This window comes from Crocuta crocuta, unplaced genomic scaffold (genome assembly GCF_008692635.1).
Source record: "Crocuta crocuta isolate KB4526 unplaced genomic scaffold, BGI_CrCroc_1.0 scaffold3, whole genome shotgun sequence".
In the NCBI taxonomy this organism is placed as follows: domain Eukaryota; kingdom Metazoa; phylum Chordata; class Mammalia; order Carnivora; family Hyaenidae; genus Crocuta; species Crocuta crocuta.
The window spans coordinates 3,549,934-3,574,508 of record NW_027529934.1 but is presented as its reverse complement, the minus strand read 5'-3'; the positions used below and the strand labels follow the sequence as shown (position 1 = coordinate 3,574,508).

The following is a 24,575-nucleotide window of genomic DNA, read 5'->3' as shown; positions in this document are numbered from 1 at the left end:
AAACGGCGGGGGGGGGGGGGGCAGGAATGTAGGTAACACTTTCCCAAATACCTGAACCAGAGACTTTAAGGCAAAATTTCAGTTCTTAGGGACTGTAATCATAATCAAAGGGCAACAGTGTGCGGTCTTCACAAATTACACAAAATGTTTATTTATATTTAAGGTACACACTATATGTTTAAACATGAGGGAATGAGTCTTCAACTTAACCAAATGATAACCTCTAAAGGCATGCTATAAAGTATTTATCAACTTATGACGAAGAACAGGAAGTAAAACAAATATAGACCACCACAAACATAAAAGAACATTCAAATTCCCAGGGAAAAAAATTAAATATTTTTCCTTTCTGACGCATTAATTTGAAAATAAATTCCTAAATTCATGAAACATACAAACTCTACTTACTTTTAAAATGAATGTCTGTTCCGTCCTTGTGTCCATTACAAGTAAAACCTACATAAAAGACATGAGTAATGAATCATTTACAGTACAACGAAACATGGACTTGTGACTTTTTGAAACTTCACTTTAAGGGTTTCAGGGATAGGGGGTAGGGAGGAGGAGGGCATTGGAATCGACTCCACCAAAATTGTTAATTTCTGAACAGATTTTTTTTTAAGCCACCAAATCACAGTCTTTGGTTTTACTGGGGTTTCTAGGTGGCTCAATGGGTTAAGTGTCCGACTCTTGATTTCAGCTTAGGTCACGATCTCACAGTTCTTGAGTTCGAGCCTTGAGTCAGGCTCTGAACTGACAGTGTGGAGCCTGCTTGGGATTCTCTGTCTCCCTCTCCTTCTGCCCCTCCCCAACTCACTTGCATGTGCTCTCTGTCAAAATAAACATTTTTTAATGTGGATTTTATTATAGTTTCCTTTTCTAATAATTCCATATTTTAGAAACATTTGTATATATTTACTTATTTCTATATATAGAATATATAAAGTTATTTATATTTATTTTTTAAGAAATATATTTTAAAACAAAGCTAGGAATTTGTTTTAAAATATATTTCTTAAAAAATAAATAAAATAAATTTCTCAGAAGGGAAAATTATTTTACACAAAGAATTTTTCCTCATGGAGGGGCGCCTGGGTGGCTCAGTCGGTTAAGCGTCCGACTTTAGCTCACGTCATGATCTCACGGTTCGAGGGTTCAAGCCCCACATTAGGCTCTGTGCTAACAGCTAGCTTAGAGCCTGGAGGCTGCTTCAGATTCTGTATCTCCCTCCCCCGCTGACCCTCCCCTGCTCACGCTGCCTCTCTCTCAGAAATAAAAACATTAAAAAAATTTTTTTAAAGAATTTTTCCTCATGGAATATATATGGTTAAGAGGAAGTAAATAAAAAAAATACAGGCATTGTCGAAGTCTCATTTTCTAAAACCCCTTATGCAGCAACTTGGTATAATGTGATCTCAATGACTCAGGCTCCAACTTAAGACTCCCTTTTGGTGCTACTTCTCCATCCAAGACTCATCCTAGCTCCTCTTTTTCCATCAGCAAATCCTGTCAGTTCTATCCTCAAAATGTATCCAAACTGTGAACTCACTTGCACAGCTATTACCCTGATCCAAAGGTCTACCTGGATTATAACAACGGTCTCCCAACAGATTTCTCTGCTTCCTCATTTGCTGCCCTATGGTCTGTTCTCTAAATAGCAGTCAGTGTTTTCTTTTAAAATAAAAATCCAAAAACTTTCCTCAAGACCCTGCATGGTCTCACCCACTGCCCCCTCAAACAACCCCCTCCACCCACCCACCTTGGTGGATAGGAAGAGTGCCTAGAGATAGGGGATTCTACCATGTTACTACTTTATTACTTTGGAGACTATATAGCAGAGTTGGCAAACTTTTTCCACAAAGACTCAAACAGTAAAGATTTTAGGTTTTGCCAGCCAGGGCGCTATCTTCTGGAGCTCTTCAGCTCTGCCATTGTAGCACAAAAGCAGCTACCACTGTCTGAAATGGGCCATGTCCAGAGTAACCTGCAAACACTGTAAACAGGGCTTTGTGTTCCCCCTCCAGAGAGCTGAGAGTCAAGGACAAGAAAAAGAGGTCAAGCTTGGGACACTAAAAAAATGGTGAGAAGAAAGAGTAGAGTTCAGATGGGGAACCAGTTAGAGGAGAAGAGTGAAGTTCCATGTTAGACATGATGAATTTTAAGTGATTGTGACCATTTCATCTTTAACCTCTCTTACAAGTGTCTGACCTATACTATTTAAGCCATCATTTAAACTCAACTGAATATTCCTCCAGAGACCTTCTGAACTCACCCCTTCCTCTTCTCAAACCTTGTCCCCACTAATAATAAAACCAAACCCTATCTCTCCTCCTACAGTATTGAATAACACTGTCATCCATGTAACATCTCCACCACCAAAGAGCTCTCTCAGTCACTATGAATTCTCCCGTCCCCTACTTTCATAACCAATGGCCAAGTCCAGTCAATTCTACCCAAGTATTTCTCCTATCCACCCTCTAGTCTCTCTACCTACCATGTACTAAGTGTTTACTATGTGCTATGCTTTAGCCACCAATGTTAATTCTTTCAACTACCCTATAAGACAATTTTACCCTTCCTATTCTACATGTGAAGACATTAAGACTTCATCTGTAGAAGCTACAATAGTAGATAATAATACCATCTACCATTTGTGAGAATTTCTGTGAAATAATCTTGTAAAAATGCTTGTTATAGCCACTTAACTATTATTGCTATCACTGTTGTTGCTTTTCCCTGACATGACCCCCCCCACCCCCTTATCAAACAAATACTCATCTTTCCATATTCAGCTCAAATGTCTATCTCTCAATAGCACTGATTCCCTCCTTTCTTCATTTTCCCACTGTATACAATACCAACTCCTTCAATTTTATTTTATTTGTTCATGTGTCTATCTCCCAACCAGATTTCAAGCTTTTTATGGGTATATTATAGGCAGAAGAGTGGTCACCAAGAATGTTCAGGCCTTAGTCTCCAGAACCTATGAATATATTATGTTCCCGGCAAAATAGAACTTTGCAGGTGTAATTCAGGTAGAGACCTTAAGACAGGTTATCTTGGATTATCTGTCTTTGAACATTATAGCCTGAAAAGCAGAGAACTATCACTGGCCGGAAGTGGAAACACAGAAGTGATTTGGCAGAAGGGGAAATCAAAGAGATTTGAAGCATGAGAGGGATACACAGTTGCTGGTGCTAAGACACAGACACCTGAACGTCAGCACAAGAGAAAGGCCATCAGGAGCTCATAGCAAACATGAGAAGGAGCGGACAGCTTCTAGCAGCAAAGACCAGTCTTTGGCTGATAGCCAGTAAGGAAGAGTTCAGTCCTACAATGGCAAACAAAAGAACTCAACCTACAACCTGAATGAGCTTGAAATTGGGTTTTTCTCCAGAGCCTTCAGTAAGGAAGGTTGCTGCTGGCACCCTGATTATAGCCCAATGTGACCCGCATCAGGCTTCTGGTCCAAAGAACCTTGATGTAATACATTTAATTGTCTCAAGATGCTAAGTTTATAGTAGTTTGTTATAACAGCAATAGAAAACTAATACAGGGCAGAAACTGTATTTCCTCCAACACAAAACACATCCCTCTCCCATAGTAAATAAATGTTCAATAAACATATGTGAACAAATTCAAGTGTAAACACTTACACATGGCAATATGTGAATGGAGCTTAGAAAATGAATTGGGACGAAAGTTTTATATTTGAGTATTATCCATCAAAATAACAGCTAAAAACATGAGACCGTATCCCCAATGAAACGTTTACTTTATATCAGGCACTGTGCTGGGTTTCAAAGAATTAAATCATGTAATGCACTAAACAATCCAATGAGATAGGTATATATATTTTTCCTCTGTAACTGGCTTTTTTTTTTTAATTGAAACACAGCTGACCTACAATATTATTAGTTTCAAGTAGTGATTCAACAATCATATATACACTATGAAATGCTTACCACAAAAAGTATAGTTACCATCTGTCACCATACAGAGTTATTACAATAACACTGACTGTATTCCCTATGCTGTCCTTTTTATTCTCACCATTTATTCTATAAGAGGATGTCTGTATGTCTTAATTCCCTTCACCTATTTCACCTATACCCCCAACAACCCACCTGTATCTCCATATCTGTGAGTCTGTTATTATTTTTTGTTTGTTCATTTGTTTTGTTTTCTAGATTCCATGTATAAGTGAAATCATATGGCATTTGTCTTTCTTTGTCTGATTTATGCCATGTAGCATAATATTTTCAGGTTCCATCCATGTTGTCATGAATGGCAAGATTTCATCCTTTTTTGTGGCTGAGTAATTTTCTTTTCTTTTTTTTTTTTTTTAACAAATAGTTTATTGTCAAGTTGGTTTCCATATAACACCCGGTGCTCATCCCCACAAGTGCCTTCCTCCATGCCCATCTCCCCCTTCCCCCCCACATCCATCAGTCCTCAGTTTGTTCTCAGCATTCAAGAGTCTCTCATGGTTTGCCTCTCTCCCTTTCCCCCACCATTTGTCCCCTTCTTCTCCCCCATAGTCCTCCATTAAGTTCCTCCCAATCCTCCTATATGTGCAAACATATGATATTTGTCCTTTTCTGCGTGACTTATTTCGCTCAGCATAACACCCTCAAGGTCCATCCATGTTGCTACACATGGCCAGATTTCATTGTTTCTCATTGCCATGTAGTACTCCATTGTATAGATAAACCACATCTTCTTGATCCATTCGTCCGTTGATGGGCACTTAGGCTCTTTCCATGTTTTGGCTATTGTTGAGAGTGCTGCTATGAACATTGGGGTACATGTGCTCCTATGCATCAGCATTTCTGTATCCCTTGGGTAAATTCCTAGCAGTGCTATTGCTGGGTCATAGGGGAGTTCTATTGTTAGTTTCCTGAGGAACCTCCACACTGTTTTCCAGAGGGGCTGCACCAGTTTCCATTCCCACCAACAGTGTAGGAGGGTGCCCGTTTCTCCACATCCTCGCCAGCATCTAGAGTTCTCTGATTTGCTCATTTTAGCCACTCTGACTGGCGTGAGGTGGTATCTCAGTGTGGTTTTGATTTGTATTTCCCTGATGAGGAGGGATGCTGAACATCGTTTCATGTGTCTGTTGGCCATCTGGATGTCCTCTTTGGAGAAGTGTCTGTTCATATCTTCTGCCCATTTCTTCACTGGGTCGTTTATTTTTCGGGTGTGGAGTTTGGTGAGTTCCTTTTAGATTTTGGATATTAACCCTTTATCTGATATGTCATTTGCAACTATCTTTTCCCATTCTTTTGGTTGCCTATTAGTTTTGTGGGTTGTTTCCTTTGCCGTGCAGTGGCTGAGTAATTTTCCACTGTGTACATGTATCACATGTTCTTTATCCATTCATCTATAGATAGACACTTAGGTTGCTTCCATATCTTGGCTATCATAAATACTGTTTCAATAAACATAGGGTTGCATATAATCTCTTCAAATTAGTGTTTTCATTTTCTTCAGGTAAATACCCAACGGTGGAATTACTGGATTATATAGTATTTCTATTTTCAATTTTTTGAGGAAACTCCATGCTGTTTTCTATAGCAGATGTACCAATTTATATTCCCACCAAGCATTCATGAGTATTCCCTTCTCTCCACATCCTCACCAACACTTATTATTTCTTATCTTTCGGATACTAGTCGCTCTTAACTATTATGAGGTGATACTTTGCCGTGGTTTTGATTTGCATTTTCAGGATGATTAGAAATGTTTTCTCATGTCTGTTGGCCACCTGTATGTCTTCTTGGGAAAAACGTCTATTTGGGTCCTCTCTCACTTTTTAATCAGATTTGCTTATGGTGTTGAGTTGTATAAGTTCTTTATATATTTTGGATATTAGCCCCTTATCAGGTGTGTCATTTGCAAATGTCTTCTTCCTTTCAGTAGGCTGCTTTGTCATTTTATTGATGGCTCCTTCTCTGTACGAAAGCTTTTTAGCTTAATGTTGTCCCATTTGTCTATTTCTCCTTTTGTTTCCCTCACCTACGGAGAAAGATCCAGAAAACTACTGAGATGAGAATCAATTACTTCCTAAGGCAGTTAGGAAATTGTTGGCAAATTTCAATACTGCATTATGCTGTAACTTGGTGGAACAGAAGCTGGACAGCTCTGAATTAACAATGAGTGGTAAGAAGATAGAGGCAATATATATAAATCTTTCAATAGAGAAGTATGCCAAAAGAAGGAAAAAGCACTAAAATTGACGAGCTAATGGGGCCATCAGGTTCAAACTATTTTCAGATAAAGTAGACCTATTCTCCCCATAATTCCCCTTTGAGCGATATTCATCACCAATCTTGAATCTTCAAAGCATGGAAACACATTCAAAGAACTTGAACTTTTTGAGATTTAAATTAACATTATCATATGTGTGAAAGGAGGCACTTTGGCCCTCTCTGCAAAGGAGGGCTTAATACACCTGTATCGAGTCTGTAAAGAAGTGTTCCTTAAATCCTCTTTGGTTTTATATCAAGTTGTGACTCTTTTAAGCCACTCACCAGAATGCCAACCTTATTTAAATAAGATACATCTATATGAAATAGAAAACATTATACTATGTAAAAGGTACGGAAGATGTATAAAGGAAAGAATTTCTTTCTTCTACCAGAAACCTCTTAACTGGCTGGACAGAATATTTCCACATGAATCAGGAGTGATATCTTTTTGCTGATCTTACTTAGCCATGAAGCATGAAGTGGATCAGATAAAAAGGCCAAATTAAGATCGATAAACATGGCTGGGAAGTGCTGCTCTGTTTACATTTACTTTCTTCTCCTCCCAAGTTTGTTTGCAACTAGACAACGTTCACATTGAGGCAATAAACACAAGAACATATGTGATTTTTTTTTAAATGTGCCCTTTGACTGTCAATTTCTCCCAAACAGGTGTTGGCTAAATGATTATAAATTGGCCTCTGGATACACCTCTTCAACTGAGCCGTACAGGGCTGGTGATAATATAATTAGACCTAAAAACATCAGGCTGGTGAATGCTTTCCATCTGTTTGGCAATAATGTTTAGTTAACAATAGTCTTTAAAAGAAGCACCTTCAACTTCAGTTCTTAAAGTTATTTATAGAGCCATTCTTAACACACCAGCACTCCTGCTAACAAGAGCTTTAGCCACTTGGAAATTATTAGCCATACGGCTGTATACAAAGAGAAACGACTGCATTTAACATCTGTATCTTTCCAAATTTACACGCTTCAACCTCATTTAAAGTCATTTCTTAATGAACAGTGCTATGGCACTGCATTAATATTATAGTTGCATGCGCAAAGATCATAAGGAGCCAAACATTTTTTTAATGCCAACAGTAGGCTAATCTGTAATGAAGCTGTCAGCATAAAGGACAAAATAATAGCTTCTTTAACCCTCAAACAGAATTTGTTCATTTGTGGACTAGAACACATCAATTTAAAAACTGCTCATGGGTTTGCTCACCTTTATAAAGACAAAAATCTAATTTGGTACTAATTTGATACAATTGTCTTTCCAATAAAAGGCTCCTAAAACCATCTTTTATTTCATGATAAAACAAGTACTATAACTAAAACTGTCATGAAATAATTACCTCGGATAGCATACCTTATTGAGGGAATACTATTAATGTATTTCCTGCTTTCATTTTTCACACTGACTTATCAGCACTATATTAGCATATGGTCTAACAGAAGAGATTACTCCATCTTTGCCGTAGTAATATATAGAATAACTGCCTCTAACTGGGGGGAAAAAACACAGACAACTTATCCCTTAAGGATTAGCCTCATCTGTTCTTCAGTTCCGCCAGCACAATGAGACTTGCCCACTCTTCTTTCATAACAGTGGTAGGAAAAGCTCCAACTGATGATAGTCTGGGTTTTTCTGTCAATTACAATAAGGAAGACCTGATATTTAACTAGGTACCACTTCTGGGAAGACAGGAGGGGTGGGGAAATATATCAAAGGCATCAAATGATTTTTTCTTAAAGCATATGAAGAATAAATTAGGAGAAAAGAGAGATGTTACTATAAAGACACTATCATTGTGGTGAGGATATGAAGACTTTCCTCTGGTGAGGATTAAGTGTCACCCACTCTTGAAGCTTTTTACACATTTAAATGTTGACACTCAAAGTATACAAGTCTCTGAAAATAACATGTGCTCCAATTCCTTTAAAAAGAAAGATTACGTGAGTAATTTGAGGTGCCAGTTACTTCACAGGATTCTAGAACAATTAAAAAAAAAAGTCTACAGAGGTAGTCATATTGAACAAACATAGGCCTTTCCCTTAATGATGTCACAGTACTATTTGTGTTTGCTAGATGTAATCTGAATGGACTTCAGTTGTGTAAGTTATACTACCGGGAATTCACATATAAATAAACATCACATAAAGAATGGGATCAATAAGAAAGAAGCCAGAGAAAACATGGAAACCCAATTCTGCAAGTTAGACACTTTTTCTCAACAAAATTTCAGCCAGATAAGACTATATTTACTGTACTCTGTTAAAAACTAACTTAACCATTATTAGATAAGTTATAAACTGAACCCATCTTGGCAGCATTACAGGGGATGGTAATCTTACTCTTATGCAAAAAAAATAGAAAAAAAATTTTTTAATAGACTTCATGCCCAACGTGGGGGTTGAACTCATGACCCTGAGATCAAGACCTGAGCTGAGATCAAGAGTTGGACACGTAACCAACTGAGCCATCCGGGCGCCTCTGCAGAAATGGTTTTTGTTTTTGTTTTTGTTTTTTTAAATGTTTTATTTATTTCTAGGAGAGAGAGAGAGAGAGACAGCGTGAGCAGGGGAGGGTCAGAGAGAGAGGGAGTCACAGACTGAAACAAGCTCCAGGCTCTGAGCTGGCAGTCAGCGCAGAGCCTGACACGGGGCTCGAACCCGCGAGATCATGACCTGAGCGAAAGTCGGACGCTTAACCGACTAAGCCACCCAGGCGCCCCTCTGCAGAAATGGTTTTAAGCAACAAACCTAGAGCACTAAATCTTTGCTTCCTCTCCCGTACCATGTGATGATAATCAAGTATTTATATTTACTGTTAAAAAACCATCTCATTTTGTATGCTTAGTGTTCAAACTGTATTTTCACTCTTATTTAATTCCATACCTTTTTCTCATGACAGATCTCTTATAAAATTCCAACTACTAGAAAACAAGTAATAGTACTAGGTGACCTTTAATACCGACAACTCTCCCCACTGGGCCCTAGCTTTCTCTTACCTTGACATCAGAAGGCTAGTGGTCCCTGTACCACTGCCAGCAACTCCAAAAGTAAAAGATGTTGAGCTTACAGGGGCATCTGGGTGGCTCAGGCCATGACCTCATGGTTTGTCAGATGGAGCCCTGCGTCAGGCTCTGTGCTGACAGTGCAGAGGCTGCTTGGGATTCTCTATCCTCCCTCTCTCTCTGTCCCTCCCTGGCTCATACATACTCTCTCTCTCTCAAAAATAGATAATACATAAACTTTAAAAAATGTTTGTTAAGAAAAGATGTTGAGCCTACAGTCTGTGTCCATCACAAGTTACAGTATCAAGAGCATCAGCAGGAATGCTCACAAAAGTATTTCACTGATAAGAATTCAAAAATGAAGTAAACTTTGGCATGGATAGTTTGTAACTCTAGCCTAAGGGTATTTTCATTTTACTAGTCTCAAGGATCTATATTTAACAAAGCATAAAAGGTATGCCCTAGGAGGTTTTTTTTTTTTTGAGAGAAGAGAGACAGCGTGTGCATGAACAGGGAGGGGCCAACAGAGGGAGGGAAAGAGAAGGAGGGGAGGGAGAAAGAGGGAGAGAGAGGGAGGGAGAGGGGGGGGGAGAGGGAGAGAGAGAGAGAGAGAGAGAGAGAGAGAGAGAGAGAGAACTAAGCAGGCTCCATGCCCAGAGAGAGAACTAAGCAGGCTCCATGCCCAGTGTGGAACCCACTACAGGGCTTGATCTCACAACCCCATGACCTGAGCCAAAATGAAAACTTGGATGCTTAACCAACTGAGCCACCCATGCACCCTTAAAAGGTACCCCTACGATAAAGGATTTAATGGAAACAAACAAACAAAAAAATCCTTAAGAGTCTTACCAGTGTTTTATTTGTGCTAGAACTTTCAAAGCATGGCACATTATCATGAGGTAGGTGAACAAACAACCCAAAAAGGATATGCTCTGTGGATTGATGGCAAAGCCAAAAAACAAAACAAAAAACAAACAAACAAACAAACAACTTAGAACCCGGTGAAATACCTTTTTGAGGCAAGTTGAGTTCTTCAACCTTCTATATAACCAAGCAATCTCTTCAAAGGTAGGAAACAAAACCAAATCTACCATGATAGTATGGAGGTAGTAGTAAAGATCTACATTTCTCATGCAAAGTGCCAGAATTCAAAAAAAGCTCTAAGTGTTTACAGAAACACATTTAATTCCTAAAAACATCTCCTATTTCAGTTTATCTAATATCTGCCTTAACTATAGGCAAACTGGCACAGGAAAAGGGAGGAAAAAACAGTAGGAAATGCAAGCAACACAAAACTAAGCTGGTAAATAATTTCTCCATAAGAAAACAACTAATTTTAGATTTCTTTAAATGCCTAGACATTTGCAAAGGTTTTAGTATGCTAATTTTTTAATTAAAAGATATTTCAGCAGTGAAAGCTCTTTCATATGCACTACTGATTCTTCATCAAACGTTAACTTTCCAACTTAACACCAGTATAGCCGATGGCAGCCTGAAGGTTTACCATCTGCTGCTACCCAAAGTCACTACGGCCACCTTCAGAACATATGCATCAAAGCCTGAAGATAAGAGACTGCCTAATACTGCCTAAGTCAGCATAAGGGGGATGACGGACCCAGAGGCAGGCAACAGGCAAGCTACCAGAAAATACAAAACATGATGAACCATCAGTCACCTCTTAGAGTAAGTACCCAAGGTCACAGGGGACTCTAGTGGTTGAACAGAAAGACAAGAGAAATACTCCCTCTAATGGGATTTACTTGAGTAAATTAAGTAAATGTGATGATTTTTTTCCTTTAAAAAAAGTTGGGGGGGGGCGATTAGTCATATTAAAAGTTGCCCATAATTTTATTCAAAATAAGCATACAATGAATAAAATGAAATATAAAAGCTACAGGATTTTAATCAGTCTATGAATAATAAGTTATTTTGTATGCAGTCATATAATAAGGTACTTTGTTCTGAAAGGTATGTTTTCTAGGTGACATTATACCCACAATCCAAATGCTACCCAAGGAAAATGTACTTTTTGAGATTAGGTTTTATAAAAATATCTACCAAATAACAATTAAAAAGCCTAATTTCTAAGGCAACGATTCTATTTGCCACAATATTTCATATAGAAACAAAATATTGTCATGTCTTTTAAAATATGAAAAACAGAATCTCAAGAACCTGGCTATATTCGATCATAATACTGAATAACCAGCATATATTCATCTTAAAAGAAATCAACTAATATGAAGTTTTCTTGTACATCATCTTGCGTTCTGGGTTTTGTGGGTTTTTTCCCCCCATAGTTTAAATGCAGTTAGGAGAAAATCAACATAGAAACTACTTTTTTTAGACAATAATAACAAAAACACCTTTAAATTCTTGGCTTTAAAATGGCAACAGATGCATTTGGTTTGCCTTAATTCTATATTAATCCAGATTTTTAAAAATTCTTCAAAGCTTCCATAGGGAATTAGTTATAAATTAATTTAAAACCAGAGCATTATTAAGCATTTATGTACCATAAGAACTGTCATAATGAAGCCCATTTGTCCTGCCCTCTATTTAAACTGAATACAGCCCTAACCTGTTGAGTGCAACTATCTATGGTCTCCACGACCTACGTGAACTCAATTTACACCTTCATGTACTTAATAACTTCAATAATAATCATAGTAATTTTTTTAAAGATCATAGTTTGTCACTGTAATAGCTAAAAATAAATGCTACCAGAATAACTTTATCTTCGAAGATATGCTATTGATGAGGGAGCATAAGGCAAGCTGAGGGCAAAGTACAAGCTAGCATAACCCGGCCCCCCACCCCCCAGGGGGGATTCATGTGACATTCCCAAGACCCTCCTGGCTGTCCAAGAACAAAGGAAAGGAAAGAAAACAAAAGGCTGACTGACAGAGATCACAGTCATACAGGACAGGAGCCTCCTTCAGTTCATGGTTAACTTAGTAAACCATAAGAAAAAGGCAATCTTATCCACAGCCCAACCTCCAGAAACCTATAGGCTCTGTTTCCTGGAGCCCTAATATCATGCTCATCAAGATGTATGGGGGTTTAAGTGCTTGCCATGGGGATGTGGGAAACAAAGGCAAATGAAAAATTAAATTCCCCTACTGCCTACAGTCCCTTGACAAGTCCTTGAAATGGGCAGAGTGACCTTCCTTTAGGAACTCAGCTGCCTCAATGATGACACTTTGCTGGGGGCAAAGGGGAATCTTGGCTTAAGATTATCCTGACGCCCCCAAGAATCCTGTAAGTCTCCTTAAACCATAAAAATTCCTTTACAGGGGCACCTGGGTGGCTTCGTCGGTTAAGTGTCCGACTTTCGCTTAGGTCATGATCTCGTGTTTCGTGGTTTCGAGCCCCGCGTCGGGCTCTGACTTCCAGCTCAGTGCCTGGAGCCTATTTCGGAGTCTGTGTCTCCCTCTCTCTCTGACCCTCTCCTGCTCACGCTGTCTCTCTCTCTCTCTCTCTCCTAGAAATAAATAAAAATACTTTAAAAAAAAGTTTAAAAAAAAATTCCTTTACAAACCCCCTGTATCTTTAACCCCCAAGTATATGTTGGCAATTATACCTCAAGCAAATGGCCCCTGATATATATATCATATATATGTATTATAACACATACATGTATTAATAATGTATATAATAATACATGTATATATTATATATATATAAATAATATCTGAAGGATCTCATGACTGAGGTTTATAGTAAACAGTAATAAATGGTGTTTTCCTAACAAACAGCTAGCCTCTCAAACTCCTGGAAACCTTGCTTCCAAAATCCCTTAGAGACTTAACACCGTCCTTAAGCCCTTCCCAGCCTGAAGGTATATAATCAGTCACTCTTCACAACCCCAGTGCAGCTCTTTCTGCCCAAAGGTCCTGTCCCCATCCTTTAATGAAATCACCTTTTTTGCACCAAAGGCATCTTCAGCTCTGAACCCCTATCATCACCCCACAGTCCCATCACTATGAATATATTATGATTCATATTAGAAAAAGCAAATAAGTGGGGCACCTGGGTGGCTTAGTCGGTTAAGCGTCCGACTTTCGCTTAGGTCATGATCTCGCGGTTCATGGGTTCGGGCCCCGCGTCGGGCTCTGTGCTGACTGCCAGCTCAGAGCCTGGAGCCTGTTTCAGTCTGTGACTCCCTCTCTCTCTGACCCTCCCCTGCTCACGCTCTCTCTCTCTCTCTCTCCTAGAAATAAATAAAACATTTAAAAAAAAAAGGAAAGAAAAAGCAAGTAAGTATATTTTGGTGGTGCTAAAACAGATTTGTAAATACAAGTAATTTACTCAAAATGCAAAGGCCACTCATTCCTACATTGCTTCATTCCTTCAGGAGGCACTGAAATTGGGTTGGCAAAGCTTCTTTTGACAGACTAATATCAGGATCAGAAAAGATAAAAAGGATTAAAAAACATTTCTCCATTTTCCATCTAGAAGTCACTTAGTCAAACCCCTGGATTATTTATCTTTAGGCAAATAGCTAACTCTGGTCCAGCCCTAAAGCAATGCAAAATAGATGTGATTCTCTAGAAAATAATTCAGGGAGTAAATACTTCAACCACAAACATGAATTTAAAATCTCTTATAGTCCTATTAGCCAAATGTCAATGAATGTAAGCCATTCCTCAAAGATGTCTCCTACCAGGAATGTGAGGTTAATGATTTAGTGAACAATAAAGTTATCACAAAAATGTCTTTCATATACATATATGAAAAAAGTTTTACTTTGTATAATTTTTCAAATTCTAAGCCTATACATCTTATTACTTCATGAAACTGGTTTCCAGAGGACCTGGTGTGTCTTTGTAAGAAAACTGGATATAAATGTAGCAGAAGGCAGAATATAAAAGACAGAAAAACTGGGTTTAAATCAGAAATGTTGAAGAGCTACAAAAAACATCCACTTAGGAGGCTCTTCTCAGATCCAAATGCTTTAAAAGCTAGATCTCTACACCTTTGTCATTCTCATTTTGATTGTCTGTTTTCTGTTTTTGTGAAGCAACTTGCCCAAGGCCACAAAACGATTATGCGAAAGAGAGGTTAAAACTCAGAAGTTCTGGGTTTACAGGCCTAAATTCAGCTCATGCCAGTCAATTCTATAATAAAACCATTTATTTTATTTCTCTGGTTTGAATTATGAAGTTCACTTGGGATACTGACTTGACATTTAGATAAGTTAAATTTAGATGAAAATTAATTCAATTAAAAGTATAGGGCGCCTAGGTGGCTCAGTCGGTTAAGCGTCCAACTTTGGCTCAGGTCATGATCTCACGGCTTGTGATTTTGAGCCCCATGTCAGGCTCTGTGCTGACAGCTCAGAGCCTGGAGCCTGCTTCAGATTCTGTGTCTCCCTCTCTTTCTGCCCGTCCTTCGCTCACGATGTCTCTCTCCCTTTCTCTCAAAAAATAAACATTAAAAAAATGTTTTTAAGTATAGTCTGTTTTATTTAGCTTTAGATCCTTCTTATTACATTCACTAGAAAAACCTAATACTACAGTACTGATATAAACTACATTCATTCATGCTCTGATTTAGTATTTCCATTCTGCTGCCACACATGCTCTATAAATATGCTCAAATCAATTTATAGGCCCTGAAAAGTGCAATTAAAAAGTAAATATGTCCACATAGTTTTTACACAGTGTTCAGAATCAGTGCAGTATGTACTCAGTTAATAAATGCTATCTTAAAATGATAATGGACACAGAGGTTACATCTTCAAGTCAATCAATACATATCCAACTAAATTGCCAATGTCAAAGGTAGCATGATTCCAATTCAGAAGAAAATGCCTCAAGAGCAAGGAAGTTTTAAATGCTATTATTTTTAAATGTTTTAAATGAGCTTCGTACTTTGGTAGCAGATAGAGCTGAACTTCTAGTACTGATTAAAATTGAAGTGTTTTCATATGACCTAGATAATTTATTTAATATAAGAATACAACGTGTCCATGTTTTGAAAAATTCCAAAATATTTTACAGCATGTATGAAATACAAAGACACAACACTCATTCGCAAATTGAAAATTTCAATGACTGCAATAAAGTACCCCAATAATCCATAACACAGGTGTACTCAGAGAAAGAGGAAAAGGGGGGAGTGTGAAGGGGAATGTTTTGACAACTTTTAGTTCAAACTACCTTCCTACCGTGTTAGTGTGATCCAGCAGATATGGTGCATTTTGAGCTCAGATTCACACAGAATTTGAAATCCTAGAACATGTAAATTTTCTCTTTTTTGTTCCCTTTACAATTATTCAACAGGTATTTACTAAATCCTCACTGCATGGACAGCACTGTATGTAGTTAGGCACTATCAGAGAAAAGAAAGAGGAGTAAGATATAGTTCCTGCCCTCCAGGACAGGTTAACAATATATTTAAGGCAACTGAGTTCATACAAGTGAAAATAATACACAACTGAATGCTGAGCTTAATTCAAAGACAGAAAAAATGAGCATACAGTAATGGAGGAAGTGAGCTTCACTAAGTCGTGGAGAATGGTCTAAATATAGATGGGCAAGAAGGAAGAATGGAAAGGGCTGAAGTAGCTAGAGAGAAAGCATGCTCTCAAAGACTCCCACAACCATGTATATGCTATTCTTTGAGCTTGGAACACTTCCTACTCATCCCTCTTGTTCTTGCTTTGCTTACTCTAAGAAGCCCCTGGAGAGCCCCAAGCAAGTTGGCCTCCTGTGTGTTCTCACGGTATCTTAGTGGACTTCCTTCACCCAAAGCACTTTTCACCCGGGACTGTAACTCCAGTTTATTTATTTAGATTTCCCACTGGATTATAAACTCTGAGAGGTTAGGTGTGGTTTGTTCACCATTGTACCTGTGGCTAATACCACACCTGCCGCACAACAGGAGCTCAGTAAATATTTGCTGAATGAATAAATGAGGAAACAGAAATGGAAAAACAACAACAACAACAACAACAACAGAGAAATGGTGAGGAGACCAACCAATTAGAATAAATGGCCTCCACTTTTTTTGACATAATATGAGTAGGGAGGCACTGTTCATTCATTCATTTTTTTCATCAACTTTATATATTGAGTATCTGTTACCTGCAAGCCACTACACTAAATGCCAAAAATGCAAAATTAAATAAGCTACAGATACTAAGCTGGTGTTTGACATGTTTTAGAGATTTATTCTACAAAGACACATATGTTGAGCACAGGATTTAGACTACATTTTTTATCTAATAGGTGTCTGTAAATACTGTGCCAAAATAAAAAAGTTAACTTAGAAAAAAGAAGAAAAATGCTTGGTCATTTAAGGTATATGAAGGCTTGTTGGAGCCACAGAAATAATACCAAAACTAACATACAGAGGTACCTGCGTGGTTCTGCTAGATGAGCATCTGACTTCAGCTCAGGTCATGATCTCACAGTTGGTGAGTTCAAGCCCTACATCTGGCTCGCTGCTATCAGCGCAGAGCCTGATTCGGACCCTCTGTCCCCCCTCTCTCTCTGCCCTGCACCTGCTCATGCTTTCTCAAAAATGAATAAACATTTAAAAAAAATTAAAAGACAAAACTACCATAAAATATGAATAAATGTTATGACAAATAAAGTCAAGACATTAAAAGGACACAGCAAAAGATATTTACTTCAGACAGTACAGGTAAGCAAGGGAGCCTTCCAAAAGAAGACAATAATTATGAATAACATGAAATTAAGTAAGGAGGAAAAGCAAAAGTCACTCTAGGCAGACAGGTACATCACGTGTGAAACATGACGCCTTATATACCTTGCAATAGTGCTAAAACCAGGAGAGCACTTTGTGGTGGTCTGGGGGTGGGGGAGGGGCAGTGTTGGACAATCTGAGAATCAATCCAGAAAATAGGGACGAGATCACAAAGGTCTTGGCAGGCTTAGCTTAGAAGTCAAAACTAAAAACTATGTTAAAGTATTAAAGGATTTTAAGCAAGAGAGTTTTTAGTTCAGAAGGGTCATTTGTTTGTATATATTTGTTAATTTGAGAGACAGAGTGTGCATGAGTTGGGGAGGGGCAGAGAGAGTGGGAGACAGAATCTGAAACAGGCTTCAGGCTCTGGGCTGTCAGCACAGAACCCGAGTCCGGCTCAAATTCATGAACTATGAGAACATGACCTAAGATAAAGTTGGACGTTTAACTGACTGAGCCAACCAGGGACTCCAGAAAGATCATTTTTCTAAAGCATCAGTTTTATGAATTATTCTAGCAGTAGTGCTAACAATGAACTGGAGGAAAATCAGACTAGAGGCAAATGATAGTACATCTTAAAAGGAAGAATAAAGAAAATAATATATACGTTGAAACTTACACATAATTTGTGATGCCTAAATTCTAATCTAAAATACAGCTGAAGGAAAGGTAGGTTAGCTGTAAACAGCAGTACTTAGAGGGTACTGGGTCAACCAGAAATAATTACACTAGCTATATGTCACCTATAGGACTCTTGCCTATTTTGCTGAAAAGATTTGTTAACAACTTGAAAAAGGTCAACATAGACATGTTGGTCAGAATTACAGATACTACAGGTGTGAGATGGGCTACATAATATGCTAAGTGTAACACTCCTTCAAATATAGGTCACTATCTCCTATAAAAATGACACTAAATAACAGTAAAGAAATTTTAGAAGATACACAATGATAACTACAAAGAAAACATGAGAGATGAGAACAGATGGCAAAATTTTAGAAGAAAAACATGCCAAATGTCTCTAGGTAGAAAAACCAACAAAAAGCAAGCCAATTCTTACTGCAGAACTCCAGAAATACGAGGTACCAGGTATTTCCTGAACACAAGACTGGGAAAAAGTCTCTACACTCTGTGCTACTTCACAGCCAGCCAGGCAGCTACCCTTCTCCTCGCTGGCAAAAGACAAGAGGTTTATTCTCTGAAATGGGGTATCACATACTACAAGCATTGCAAGTGGGACCGAGGCGCGGTACTGAAAACAAGGGCATTACGCAGAACCTGCACATGGAACTGGTGAAGCCATCAGTCCCCCTTCCACCAGCGGCTCCACAATGCTGCTGGTCTTACATTAGCTCCCTAGGTAGGAGATGGTAAGGTCCTCTTCTGAGGAAACCAACTGACCTAAAAGATACACAGATTCTGACATTCATTAGGTCTCCTAACAAAACATCTGGATTGTTGCCCAAGTTGAAGGCCACCAAATGCCCAGCTCAACTAATGAAAGAAAAAAAAAAAACCCACACCAAAACATATCATTGTGAAATTGTGGAACAGTAGGGCCACAGAGAAGATTCTAGAGGTCTCCAGCAAAAGAAAGAGAGGGTAGAAAAAACAGGCCACATACAAAGGATCAGGAATTGAAACGCAATATACAAATGATGAAGGGAAGTCTCAGAATAACAGGACATGGAGGAACGAAGAGGGAAGCGACGCAGCAGGCCAAGAGACAAGCCAACCAAGGCTGGAGCGAACGAGGAGTGTCCAGGAGACATGGCTGAGAAAACCACAGATTTGATGGATTATCCGAGGTGTCTACTTGTATTGAGAGAGGTTTTAAAGTTGTATCAGAGGGTTTAGGAATAAATGATAGGTACACGAAAAAAAATTAAGCAAATTAAAAACTGGGTAATTTATTAACCTAAGAAAAATAAAAATTTGTACAAGGAAGATCCAAAGATACTTCAACAGATGGGAATTTAGGCTGATTGTAAGTAAAATAAATCTAGAAGGAAGAAACAAATAAATAATATCAACTGGAAAGACAGCGTAACTATTCTGAAATAACTAAAAGTTGGTTATCGGAGAAGGGCAGTATTAAGACCTAACGCAGCAGTATTTGGCTCAAGAGAAAAAAGGACCCTCTAACAGTTTCAAATATGTAAAATGGACTTTGAGGCGTTAAGTAGCTGTTTTTATTCATGCTTCTTTATAGCCCCTTCTATGCTGCTTTAGAATTTACAGACTAACTTATATCCCTCCTGCTAAACCAAAGAGAAAAACAATGTCTTATCCCAGCCATCATATTCCCAGCACCTAACACAGTGCCTGCCATATGACAGCATTCAAAAGAAGCTTGTTAAATGGATAAATAAAAGGCTTGAAACTGAACAGTGGGGCACTAGAGATGAGTCAAAAGATCCATAATGCAATGAGTCAGATAACCTTAAAGTCTTCTGGAGGATCAAGATTACACCGCCAAGGCATAGATAGTGAAATGAAACTACTCCCTTTACTTTGAAATTACTTATTATAAAACTGCCATAAAAATATGTTAGAGAATCATACTTCAAATACTAGAAGAATCTGAGTTCTCTGGAACAAAAATACACTATTTGTCTAATAATTAACATTGAAATGACACATAAAGCATTTTGCAAGTATAGAATTTATTTTATATACTCTTTAAAATTTTTAAGTTTATTTATTTATTTTGAGAGAGAGAGCGTGCACACGTGTGGGGGAGAGGCAGAGAGAGAGGAGAGAGAAATCCCAACCAGACTCCACACTGCCAGTGTAGAATCTGATGCAAGGTTCCATCCCATGAACCGTGAGATCATGACGTGAGCTGAAACCAAGAGTCGGACACTTAACCAAATGAGCCACCCAGGCTCTCCTTATTTTATATACTCTTAATTATAATTAAGATGCGTATTTATACAACAGGGAGACAGAATAAGATACCAAAGCAATGAACATTATGAGACACAAGTAAAACTCTCGTATGTATATATCAAACATATGGTTGTCCCTTATTTTTAAAAATAGGTATACTGGATACAGTTCCCTTAAGATGATATTATTAATATAATGGAAGCCTATTTTGATGCTATATATAAACCCTATGGGTAAAGTGCATTCCCTTCAACAATATGCATGAATTAGTTTGTAGTTATTAACGTTACCCATACAATCTGGTCCTATTAGTATCTATTCTTTAGTCACTTGGTCACTCTTAGAGCTTTAAAAGGACCCCCTCCCCACCCACACTACAAATATTTCAAACTGTTTCATGCAACTGCCCTATAATTTTCCCCACATTCATAATAACTGGTGCTCCACGAGATTCTTGCATGAATTCTGTCTATCCAACTCACTGTTATCCTCAGTATATAATAATCTTCAACACAACATCTCAAGTGACTCATAATGGCTATGTACTAATGAATCAGAAAGCACATTCTGGCACTAACTTGTTTGTATCATCCTCGAAGATGCATAAAGTTAATGGATTAAGCAAGGTGTAAAACACAACTCTACTTAGGGTGTCGATCCAAAAAGAGATATTTCATACTGTAACTCATACCAAAAGCAGCCTAGGATTGGCATCATGTTCACAATGCCCAAAACAGTCTGACCACTATTGAAATGAGATGTGTATATGTGCCAAATGCGACAGTATTTACAAAATCGATGGACTTGTTCAAGTCTATTAGAAAAACCAACAATTACATTAAAAATTGTTTAGTAGCAAATTGTGAAAAATTGCTTTCTTTACATTAGCAGATTTAGACTGCTTCTTAGAAGAGACCGTTCAAAGGTATTTATGTAGGGGCGCCTGGGTGGCTTAGTTGGTTAAGCATCCGACTTTCGCTTAGGTCATGATCTCACGGTTCGTGGGTTCGAGCCCCACATCAGGCTCTGTGCTGACTGCCAGCTCAGAGCCTGGAGCCTATTTCAGAGTCTGTATCTCCCTCTCTCTCTGACCCTCCCCTGCTCACATTGTCTCTCTCTCTCTCCTAGAAATAAACAAAAATATTTAAAAAAAAAAACAAAGGTATTTATGTAATCTATTCCAGTATACTCTTAACAATGCTAAAATGGATTATGTAATTATTAAATAATAAATAATTATTAATTTAATTACTAAAAAGAGACAACAACATCAACAGCAATGGTAAAGAAAGAGAAGATAAAAATTTATATCACACATAAAATTAAAAAGCAAATTGATGCATAGGGATCTTCTCTCACCCCCTTCATGTATTAAAATCCAACAAGGCAACATACATTTACTGAGAGCCTGTTATGTGCAAGCACTGTACTGGCCATGGATAAAAGCACGATGAACACACCAAATATGGTCTCCACCCTACACGTGCTTAGAGTTGAGCATGGGAAAGGGACAATCACAAACACTTTAATAAGTGCTATGCTAGAGGGTGACAATCCAACTGGAATGAGGAACAGTGTCTAATTCAGACGTGGGACCATCAGAGAAATCCTAGAGAACTGCATGGCTGGCAGAAAAACAGGAGGCTCCAGTAGATGGCTGCAGACACATTCTTAAATTCATATAAGGCCACAAAGAATCTCTGAAATACTTGTGGGGTGGGAAAGAAAGATAGGAAGGCCCCACTTTGCAGGTTAAGAGCTAAAGTCAGTATAATTTAGATGCTAATGTCTTTATGATTTCATTTGAAACCACAGGCTAATGGGGCCTAGGTATATGTATGAACACACACACAGAAAGACAGAGGAGCATACAGTAACATGTATAATGGGTTCTCAGCAGGTGGCAGAGTTATGGGGGAAAGGTATCCTTTTTTTTAGCTTATTTATTCTTTCCTTTTTCCACAATGAACAATGTACACAATGAGAAGGTTTTGTGTTGGAGAAAAACATGAGAAAAATAACACCTGGATATTCAAGACAAAGGTTTACAAATCCTTAAATAAAGAGAGACATCTTAAAAATCATTAAGAATATATAATCCTCTCTTAAAAATCATTAAGAATATATAATCCTCTAGTTAAAAAAACACAGAAAAAGGAAATGAAAGTCATTTCATAAAAGGAGAAATATAAACAGCCAATTAATGTTTTTAAAAATTCATCCTCATTAGCAATTAAAATGATAATGAAATCGAAATTTTCAGCTGGCAAATTCCATATGTTAGGAAGGATGTTAGGAACTTAGTCTTCTTATATACTCCTGGTAGCAGTATATATTAGTATAACAGTTCTGGAGGTTAACACACACACGTATACTCTTTGACTCATGATCTCCAACTCTGAAAAAGTGCACTAAAGAAATCATAATAGGAGGTAATTTATCTCTAAGAATATTCATCACAGGCAGAGAAAAAGAGGAAAGCAACCTGAAGAGCCAACAGTAGGGAATTGATTAAATAAATTACAGTATGGTAGTATAGTATGAAACCTTTAAAGAGAATAATTTAGAATAACATTTCCCAATTGGATCACACAGAATTTCTGAGGTTCACATTTTAAAGATGGTAACGGTGTATATTTCAATTTCTATCAGTTTAATCAATGAATATAATAATTATTTCAATATTTTTACCTTTAAGCTAATATAGTTTGAAAGCATCAAAGTGTTTATGAAATAAGCAATGCATGCTGGTTAGTAAAGATCAAATGACACCCTGACTCAAGCATCCAATTAGTTACAACAAACCCTATTAGTCACTGTGCAGATTTTTGATTGCTAGTTTTAAAAAATGTTATTATTCATAAGTTAGTTTATATTGATAAGGGTAAACTGATTTTTTTAAAAAAGCAAAGCTGAAGAAATAGTGAGCTGAAATATAAGTTGATAAGGGACCTAAATGTTATAACCATCACATAAAATACAGTTCTGAATAATTATAAAGATCTCTGATTTTGGAAAAAGACAGTCTTGGGGTCAAATCTCAGCTCTGCTACTTAGTGGTATCCCTAGACAAGATACTTCACATCTCTGAGTTTAGGTTCTTTACCTGAAAGAAGAGGTAGTGTGTAATCCAAAGAGTTCGGCCTTAGGAAAACTCAGAGTCATCTAAAAAGGTACAGTGATCTGAAGCACATCTGTAATAGCTAACTGGCTGTGAGGACCAGTTTACTCACAGTCACAATCTTCTCCTTTTGCAATTTTAAAATTTTACCATCAACTATTATATGAATTTTAGGTGAAGACACTGTTGTGAAGGTCTCCATAAGCTTTCACTTAACATGGTAATTACTGTATTGATTTTTTTCCTTTCATTTTTACTATTACTATTATTGAGAGAGAGGGCACAAGTGAATGAGAGGCAGAGAGAGAGAGAGAGAAGAGAGAGCAGTGGGGCTCACCTGGGGCCTCGTGTTCATCTACAGTGGGGCTTGAGCTCACTCGATTTGGGACTCGAACTCAGTAACTGTGAGATCATGACCTGAGTGGAAGTCAGACGCTTAACGACTAAGCCAACCAGGCGCTCGATTTCTTTCCTCTTAAATAGACTTCATGGGGCACCTGGGTGGCTCAGCTAGTTAAGCATCGACTTTGGCTCAGGACACGATCTCACAGCTAGTGGGTTCAAGCCCCTCTTTGTGCTCTGTGCTGACAGCTTGGAGCCTGGAACCTACTTCAGATTCTGTGTCTCCCTCTCTCTCTCTGCCCTCCCACACTTGTCTGCTCTCTCTCTCAAAAAAAAAAAAAAAAAAAGAATACACATTAAAAAAATTTTTAAATAAACAGACTTCATATTTTAGAGCAGTTTTAGGTTCACAACAAAACTGAGCAGAAAGTAAAGTTCCATATACCTTCTGCACCCAAACAATCACAGCATCCACTGCTCTGAACATCATGCATGAGATTGATACATTTGTTGAAAGTGATGAACCCACAGTTATACATTATTATCAAATTCCAGTTTACATTAGGATCCACTCACAGAGCTGTATATTCTATGGTTTTTGCCAAATGTATGGCATGTATCCACCATTATAATATCATATAAAACTCTGTCTCCACTATTCATCTCTCCTCCCAATTGCTTGTAACCATTGATTTCTTTACAGTCTCCATAATTTTGCCTTTCATACAGTATGCAGCCTTTACTGACTGGCATATTTCACTTAGTAATATGCACTTACTCCATATACTTTCAAGACTTCATAGCTCACTTCTCATAACACCAAATAACATTCCATCATCTAGACATAATCCAGTGTCTTTATCCATTTACCTATTAAAGAACATCTTGGTTACTTCCAGGTTTTGGCAATTATGAATAAAGCTACTATAAACATCCATGTGCAGGTTTTGGTGTAGACATAAGTTTTGAACTCATTTAAGGCAAATACCAAGAAGGAATTTGCTGTATCATATGTTAGGACTATGTTTAGTGTTGGGGTTCCTGGGTGGCTCAATCTTAACTCATGGTTTGTGGGATCAAGCCCTGTGTCAGGCTCTTCACTGAGAGCTTGGAGCCTGCTTGGGATTCTGTCTCTGTCTCTCTCTGATTCTTTGCTGCTCTTTCCCGTGTATGCTTGCTCTCTCTCAAAGTAAATAAAAACTTAAAAAAAAAAAAAAGGTTCTTTCTCTCCCT

At 37.9% G+C, this 24,575-nt stretch overlaps 1 protein-coding gene across 4 annotated transcripts in view; it reads right to left on the bottom strand.

The window, feature by feature from the left end:
• RPS6KC1 (ribosomal protein S6 kinase C1) overlaps positions 1-24,575 on the bottom strand; it is a 186,172-nt gene that overhangs the window by 43,583 nt on the left and 118,014 nt on the right. For all 4 annotated transcript variants that reach the window (XM_077763204.1, XM_077763205.1, XM_077763207.1 and 1 more), the window contains exon 9: positions 409-456. In XM_077763204.1, coding sequence (XP_077619330.1) covers positions 409-456 — 48 coding nt within the window. The remainder of the gene's footprint in view (positions 1-408; positions 457-24,575) is intronic.